Here is an 8866-nt window from a genome sequence, read left to right on the forward strand (position 1 = left end):
GTGAGGAATACGGATCTTAAAATTATTGTATCAAAGCTCAAGGTAGTTGTATTTTGGGAAGGAAATTGAGTGAATTATTGCAATGTGTACCTCAATGGTCAGCAGTTAGTGCAAGTAGGTACATTTGTGTACTTGGGTAGAAAATTTGCTAAATAAGGGAATATGCAGAAATTTGAAGAATGCAAATTCTGACAGAAGCCTAGTGGGTAAATAGGTAGTCTAACAGAATATTTTTGGAAGGGACCTTGAAGGTCCAACCCCCCTCCTGAAGCAGGAAACCCTATGTCATTTCAGACAAATGGTTGTCCAATCTCTTCTTAAAAACCTCCAGTGTTGGAGTACCCACAGCTTCTGAAGGCAAACAGTTCCACTAGCGAATTGTTCTGTTAGGAAATTTCTCCTTAGTTTTTGGTTGCTTCTGTCCCTGATTAGTTTCCATCCGTTGCTTCTTGTTCTACCTTCAGGTGCTTCAGAGAATAGGTTGTCCCTCTCTTCTTTGTGGTAAAAATGGCTAGAGCCTGCTTCACCCACTTTATAATATGGAAGTGAGACTTTAAAGTGTTAGGAAAAATTAGAAGTCAGCTGAATGAAGTGGAGAATGGATGATTTAACTTGCCGGATAAAAAAAGAAGAGAATCAACAATGAACAGGTGATGATTGAGTATAGATCAAAAACAAAATTGAGTATTCAGTATAAACATTTGAGTGGGGATGTGTAGAAAGAGTAAATGGCTGAAGAATAAAGAGTATACCAAGAAAATTATGGCTGGATGAAGTTGATGTGATCTTTAAAAAGAGAGAGGTAAATTTGAAAGAATACGGTAAATGGCAATATGTGAAATTGTGTATGGATGTAGAAACAAGGAAAGTTGCAAAGCTGGAGAGCTACTGAATAGTTGCTGTAAATTCATTCCATTCAGATTCTTCATTAACTAAGAACAACAACGTATGTTTATGGTCAGTGATCAGTGCAAACAGGAAGTAAATTAGAGAAAGCATTTTAAATTGAGATACAATGCATATTTAGTAGCCATTCTATTTTGTTGCATTCAGCAGAGCTACGCGGATAAGACCATAATTCACTTATGGAAAGAAATGATGTGTCATTTAAAATGTTTGGATGTTGGAAATTTCCATTGTTCCACCTAAATGCAAATATACCTCTAGTTCAGGGGTCTTCAAACTTGGCCCTTTTATGACTTGTGGACTTCAACTCCCAGAATTCCTCAGCCAGCGTGCTCTAGTTTCTTCTACCTGAGACAAAACAATACTAAAATTCTTTTATCTTTTGTAGAATCGAGCCATGAGAAGTCCTGGAGCAGCACATACTGTGAAGTTTAGAAACTGAATTTTGTCCTACGTTTCTAAAATCTACATCAATTCCATTTGGTTTCACCTGGAATTTTCAAGGGCTTTGTTTTTTGTACAAATCTCAGGCCTAAAGTAACTGAGGCCAGTTTCAGAGCAATCTTTAGGAAAGGACCCATATTTTGTGGCATGGGCTGATGCAATTCTCTAGAAAAGGTCTACAGATCTCCCAGTACATACCAAGGACCTTTCTCCATTAGATTTGTTTATTTAAATTCACATGCAGAGAGAAGAAGAGGACTTAATTACTCCTGTAATTTGTTGTTTCAACAATAGACAGATTGATTAATCAACTTTGCATCATGGAGCCAATACATCTATCTCTGAACACTTTCAGGAACAAAATCTGAGGTCCTTTGAAGAAGAGGGAAATGTGATGCACTAACAGCATCTCATGCTAGTGAAAGATCCTCCCAAACTACTTTACATCATATAGAAGAGTTTCCTAATTTGAAGAATTTTGCTGTATATGCATTTAAGAGAAGAATTTTCTTTCCTTTTAAGGAATCTTCTACTTACATATATGTAAAATCTTATATTCTTCCATGGAGACAGCTGTCAGCCCAAAGTTTTTTCAGTCCGTAGTTTTTCAGAATTCAGAAATTTTAAAATTTTAGCAATGTAAGTGCAGTGAGTTCATATTTTGCCTTGAACTTCCACAGTCCTCTGAGGTATACTCAGGTCTACTTGCCTTGGAATTGTAACAAGTACTGACCAGCTATGCAGGTGTGTTTTTGTGATGGCAAATGTTTCCCTTCAACCTGGATGGTCTTGGCATTATTTCTGCTCAGCTGTATTTGCTTCAGGTATCAGCTGTATTTGCTTCAGGGATTCAGCCAGTTTGCACCACTTCAGCAGAACCGGTAAGCTATTTTTGTGTTGCCCAAGCCCAGAATGGACTCCTGGAAGCGGCATCCACACAAAGAACTGGTTGTTCATATATTTGAATCCCACCACTGATCTTATGTATCTCTGAAATGCAACTTTGGGAAGTGATTGCTGAGTTTTCCTTAAGTGTTATATGAGGAAATTCCAACAGAAAGTGAAGAATGGAGAGATGCTTCCATTATGATGCCCTTCTCTAGCCCAAAAGAGAATATGTTGAAGTGAGTTCATAAACCTTTTATATGGAGGAAAGTGGGATGTTTTAGAGGGGACTCGAATAGAGAAGAAAATGACAAAAATTAGTTTGGATTGTATCATGCATGGGGCAGGATTTTTTTTCCTGTTTTTTTTTTGTAGGTGAAGTAGGGTAGGTTATTTAAAGCTCTATTATGCCTATTTTAGGTAACTTTAGAGTTTATTTATTGTCTGTCTTGAAATGACAGGAACCAACATTTTGCGGTACAGTTGGAGAAGGTGCAAAAAAGAGACTTTTTAAAATTATTTTACTCTGAGGGAAGTTGCAAACCCTTGTCCCAATACCCCATGGTGTGCCAGCTTCTCCTGACTCACGAGAGCCAATTGTTAAATGTTCTTGAATTTTGTGAGCTGATTGAGAACAGAACTCTGAGCTATAATACCTAGCATATTTCATGCACCAGGAGATCCTCATGGATTTTGCTGCATGGATTTTACCTTCATGAGGACAAAAAAGGATGAGAGATATTATCCAGGGTCCACACAGTGCTTTTGTCACTGCTGCACCTCAGTTAATATTACCAAGACACTCTACTTAAGGTAGTTCTTTAAAATGTATTTATCTTTCATATAGACTGAGATTACACTTAAAACATTACAAAACTGTCCTTAATGTAACTAGTAACTTTTTATACTTTCCAATTTGGCACTGGCATAAAGAATACAGCAAATTTATAATAAGAACAAAGTCATCAGATAAGGTACCACAGTAACCATTATAACGAGGAATTTCCTGATTAAAATGCAATGCAGAACTAATTATAAGTGTCCTGTTGATTAGTGTTTTCCTGCCATTCTACTTTACTCATCCAACATTCAAAGTTTTATAAGTTTCTCATTCCAATTCATTTGAGGATACCTAATGATTCAGCTTAATTAGATATCCATCACAGTTCACAAAGCTCAAAATAGGCTTTTTGATTCATGGTGCTAGTTGGGCAGTTGATAAAAGTCTATTGTTTGTCTATCTGTGTTCCACAAGTTGTCTTTGCACTGTAAACAACCATGAATCCTAGTGATATAATTGTAATACTGAGTCATATACGAGGCTTCACCAATGTTCTCAGATTTTAAGCGGTGCTTCTTTTATCCTGTGGATTTTTTTTCAGTTTGTTTTGCAATATGTTGGTGCTAAAGAGATGATGTTTGGTTTCCGATGATGTAAAATTACCATGGTTAGTCTAGGTCAGTTATCCTACATGCTAGTTCAAGAGACCATACAGAGAACTAAAACCATGTTCCTGGAAATATTATTTCAAGTTGGGCATCAGCCACTTTTGATTAATATTGGGCTTGTCAAATAGTATTTTAATTGCATACCTACATTGCCAGGGTACAAAGTAATATTGTATGTTTAAGTTTCATACTGAATACAGTATTTGTAGCCACAAGAAGAGCAAATCTTTCCCATGATCTTTATCTGGTGCTCATTACTGCCTAGCAAAACTACACAGTTATTTATCTTATCTTTTTTTCCATGTTTGCAGTAGCTGAAATGATCATTTTTAAAACCAAAGTATTTTGTGCATTCCTAGGTGTATGTTTCAAACCCACACCAATCTAGCAACTCTTTTACAATAGGAAAGTATCTAGAACAGGGGTCTTCAAACTTGGCCCTTTTATGACTTGTGAATTTCAACTCCCAGAATTCCTCAGCCTGGCTGAGGAATTCTGGAAGTCCACAAGTCATAAAAGGGCCAAGTTTGAAGACCCCTGATCTAGAAAGTGCATCCGTCATGCAGAGTTATTCTTGGACCTTTGAAGATGATACATTTCCAATATTATCACTATAATGTCATTCAAAATTACAATTGCAGGAGTTGAAGCCTTGCTGTAGCCATATCATCCAGGAGACAAGTAATGACTAATCCTTAATGAACTGCAAACACATCCTTCATTCTCAGTCTTGCATATTCTGAAAATCTGTTTCCAAAACCTTGCAGAATCCTATTTAAAAAATCCTTTACTGAGGGCCATGGCAAGTGAAGACCCCCCCAAAATCATATTCTTAATTTAGCATTGCTTTGAGTAAACATGCACAATCCTGCCTTTTCTTCCACTAACCTTTTTTGGCCTATTTCATATCGCTTCAAGGTGGCCATATTTCCAAGAATATTATACAGCCATAAGGATATCTTTTTAATCAGATAGCCAGTTCTTAAAACAGTGATTCCCTCATAACTTCTAAAATTAGCATCCTGCTCCTTTGTCACTGATGCACAGATACACCTGTGTGTTCTCCCTCTACCTCTAGTGCAGGACTGTCAAACTCAATTTCCTTGAGGGCCGCATCAGCATTGCAGTTGCCCTCGGGGGGGCGGCCTACTGGGTGGGCATGGCTGGAGTGCATGTGGCCTACTGGGTGGGCATGGCCAGCTCTACATCTTTCATGTCAAGGTTACCTATGGGGCCCTGCGCAGGAGTGGGACAGATCTGAAGGTCTCTGGCAGAAGGAGATGGGACCGGGGCAAGTGCTAAGGCATGGTCCACTGGAGGAGCCTCACTGTTCCTCTTGGGCCATGCGGGGGGGAAGCTGGACGGTGGCGCAGAGGTCAAATGCCTAGCCCACCCCTCAAACACCCGCGGCACTAAGCCCAGCCCCAGTCCCCAAGGGGGCGCCCAGCTGCATTGCTGCTGCTGCTGCTGTGCTTGCTCTCCTTAGCCAGGTTGCTCATGATGGGTATGAGGGCAAAGTCAAGAGGGAGGCCCACTCCCTCTCCATGTGAAGAGACCTGGCTTTGTATCCAAAGCTTCCTTAGCAATAGGATGGGAGACCCCCCCAGGATAGGCCAGGAGGAGGGGGCAAGGGGATGGTGAAAGGGCAGCAGGGAAGGACTAAGGCAGGACTTCCCTCAAACCCTCCCGCTCCTTCCTTCCTTCCTTCCTTCCTTCCTTCCTTCCTTCCTTCCTTCCTTCCTTCCTTCCTTCGAGTGGTGGGAAAATATTTGAGATGAGGGAGGGAGAAAAACAGGCAAGAAATGCAGCTGGGGAAGTGTCATCCTTCATGAGGAATGAAGAAATGCACCATCGCCTGGAAGGGGCCAGCACATGGCCCTCACCTACTTCACATATCTGGCTTGGTGGGCTCTGGTGGAGGGGATGCCATGAGCAGCATGAGAGGTGATGTTACCTGCGCAATGCTGCCCAACCCCCAGCCTGTCTGGTTTTGGCAGGCAGCAGGGCGCTTTCCTCACAGTGCCAAGAAGCTGAGCCGGGTGGCACGAATCTGAAGAGGAAGCGCAACGCTGCTCAGCCCCTAGCCTGCCCGAAGTAGACAGGGCCATGTGCTGGCCACTTCCAGGCGATGGTGCATTTCTTCATTCCTCACAAAGGGTGATACCTCCCCAGCGTGCACCCAGGGGGCAGTGCCGACATGGCAGGGGCTGGTCCCTGTTTCCAGATGGCCTTGTGGAGCTAAGACTGAATGTATTTCAGCATAGATGACCACCACAAAATTGTACATTGGCTCCTGGCCGGCCTGGGCCGGGGCCAAGGCAGCAGGGGCCGTTCCCTCACTGTTTCCAGGATGGGTTCACGGGCCACATGAAACCACTTCACGGGCCGGATCCGGCCCCCGGGCCTTGTGTTTGACATGTCTGCTCTAGTGGATAACAGAAATTTCCTTGTGTGCTAATGGGAAAGAAAAGAAATGGTGCTCCTACAGTTAATGCACGATGGAAGGGATTTGGGTACATCTCCTAATTATGTTCTAGAGGAGCCTTTTCAGATGCAAGAAATGACAGTCTTAACTATATAGTATATGCCTTAATACTGCTAATACTTCACCTAATTCTGTTTTTTCATATGCATAGCATAGATTGGGAGAAAAGTACTACATGTGGCTACAGCTCAATACATATTGAATCAGATTGGGCTCTTAAAACCTTGTGGAGCTTATTTCCAATTTTAATAACACTTAGAGCTGTGCAGTGCTTTGGATTCAAAGGCAAAAGGCAAGATCAGGGTTCGCCAAATTGGAGGGGGGAGGGGAAGTCAAACATGGAACATTTTCCAAGCCATGCATTATCTGGAGATGATAATTGCTGCATGATCACAGGAAAATATACATTTGATTAAATGAGTTGCAAAGTGCCCTTTTTTGCCTTTATAACTGAAGTACCGTACAATCCTGTACTGCACTATAACCATTTTCTCACGTTTTGGAGAAGCTTTTTTACCATGTCTCACCACTTTGTTTTGGAGTTTACGGTACGATTTTTGTATATAAATTGTTCACTTATACAAATACTTGAATAATGCAGTTGTTGTGCCTTTTGCCTAGATATATTGAATAAATTTTGTGATTGTATTTGTATACTTACTTGTTATAAATTGTTGTGTGGGGTCTGATACTATTAAAGGGGTAGGGGATACTACATATGCTGTTCTTTAAACCAATCATCCTCATTGCTGGAGAACTAGAAAAGACAATTTTCTTCAATTTGAATTCAATCCTGGAGAAAATGTGGATTTACCTATGTAGTTTCCTTGCACGCAACAAAACATGAGTCCTGGTGAATCAGGCCACAGGCCCACCTAATCAAGCATTTTGTACCACACAGTGGCCAACTACTGGATGAAACTCAAAAGTTTAGAGTAGAGCAACATACCCCTTCTACTGACACTTCCCAGGAAATCAATAAGGCTTTTTGCCTACGATTCAGGAGGTACTTTAACAGTCATCAGTACAGAAGTGGTTTGCCACTGTTTTCTTCAAAGATGATTTCTGAGTTTTGGGGATCAATTAAAGTTGGCTAGCTTTGTGCAGCTTTTCCCCTGATGATATTTAACTTTTATTTTTAAACCCTATGGCCATCTGATCTGTTAGACTGAAATGGGTTTTTTCCTCTCCTTTCGTTTGCAGACCATTCAGAGAGTAAATCTCAGATATAGGAGACTTTCTCCAAATGTGATACCTTTTAGGTATATTGGATTACAACTCTCCTTGTCCCATAAAACAAGGCTAATTTGGGGAAAGATGGTAGGGGGACAATAGAAACTAGCAAATGAAACAGATTACCAGCTTCGGAAGTTAATAGAAACAATATGTTCTTCCACATTGAATAAACGAGTTGTGCTAAATGAATGAAGCAAGAACAAATTTCAGTCATTTATAAAGCCATTTGCAAAACTCAATTATACAATTATCTAATTGTAAAATACATTCATTGGCAACAAAGATCTCAAAGGTTTGCAAGATTTGCTTCACGCAGTTTTATTTTTTGTAGTTTTGGAAAAAGTAGTACCTTTGATACAAACCTTCACTGTAATGAAAGCCAAACAAGAGTGACTGGGTTTATACATTCTAAACAAAATCTACATTGTGATTTAGCATAAGGAATAGACACAAAAAGCTGTTTACTGGTGCCAGTAGGGCACAACAGCCTTTAATACCAGATCATTACATCTAACCATCCAGAAAGCTTCAAATATATTTTTCAATCCCCAAAGTCAATGTAGGACCTTAATTTAAAAAAATTCAAGTACATTATTTTTAACTTACTATTCACCCATCCATCTACAGGTTTAAAAGCAAAGAAACAATATTTTGCACCGGAAATAAAGTAGCACATACAAGTATAGAAGAGAATGATTACTTATACAAATAGAGGAGATTTGGGAGGGGTTAGATTTTTTTTATCCCACCTTTATTATTATTTTTTATAAATAAGGTGATGAACATACCCAATACAGGCAGTCCTTGATTTAGCACCACAGTTGAGCCAAACTTTCCACTGCCAAGCAAGACAATTTTTAGTGAGTTGCCCCATTTTACGACCTTTCTTGTCACTGTTGTTAAGTGAATCATTGCAGTTATTAAGTTAGTAACACAGTTGTTAAATCAACCTGGTTTCCCTATTGACTTTGCTTGTCAGAATATCACCAAAGATGACCACATGACCCTTCGGACACTGCAACTATCATAAATACATGTGTCTGAATTTTGATCACATGACCATGGCGATGCTGCAACAGACGAGTGAAAAATGGTCATAACTCAGTGCCGCTGTAACTCTGGTCACTAAGCAAATGGTTGTAAGTTGAGGACTTCTTGTATTCCTTCCTCTTATTTTGCCCACAACAACAATCTGTGAGGTGAGTTAGGCTGAGAGAGCGTAACTGCCTTGATGGAGCAGTGGGCTAATGCCTCCTTAAGTAACACCAGCTGCCTGCAATTAGTGCAGGTTCGCATCCCACCAGGCTCAAGGTTGACTCAGCCTTCCATCCTTCCGAGGTAGGTAAAATGAGGACCCAGATTGTTGGGGGCAATTAAGCTGACTTTGTAATAATGCCGCTTGGGGGGTGTATGAAAGCCCTAATAAGCAGGCATATACATAGAATGAAGGCTACTGCTAAG

The 8866-nt window shown here is 40.4% G+C and overlaps 1 protein-coding gene across 1 annotated transcript in view; it reads left to right on the top strand.

Moving 5' to 3' along the window:
* The window catches only part of ADAM19 (ADAM metallopeptidase domain 19), a 69808-nt gene extending 65742 nt beyond the window's left edge, over positions 1-4066 (top strand). The window contains exon 23 of the mRNA XM_083353566.1: positions 1295-4066. Coding sequence (XP_083209692.1) covers positions 1295-1348 — 54 coding nt within the window. The 3' untranslated portion in view covers positions 1349-4066. The remainder of the gene's footprint in view (positions 1-1294) is intronic.
* Positions 4067-8866: the final 4800 nt, after the last annotated feature.

The sequence above is a fragment of the Vipera ursinii genome (genome assembly GCF_947247035.1).
Source record: "Vipera ursinii genome assembly, chromosome: 2".
Classification (NCBI taxonomy): domain Eukaryota; kingdom Metazoa; phylum Chordata; class Lepidosauria; order Squamata; family Viperidae; genus Vipera; species Vipera ursinii.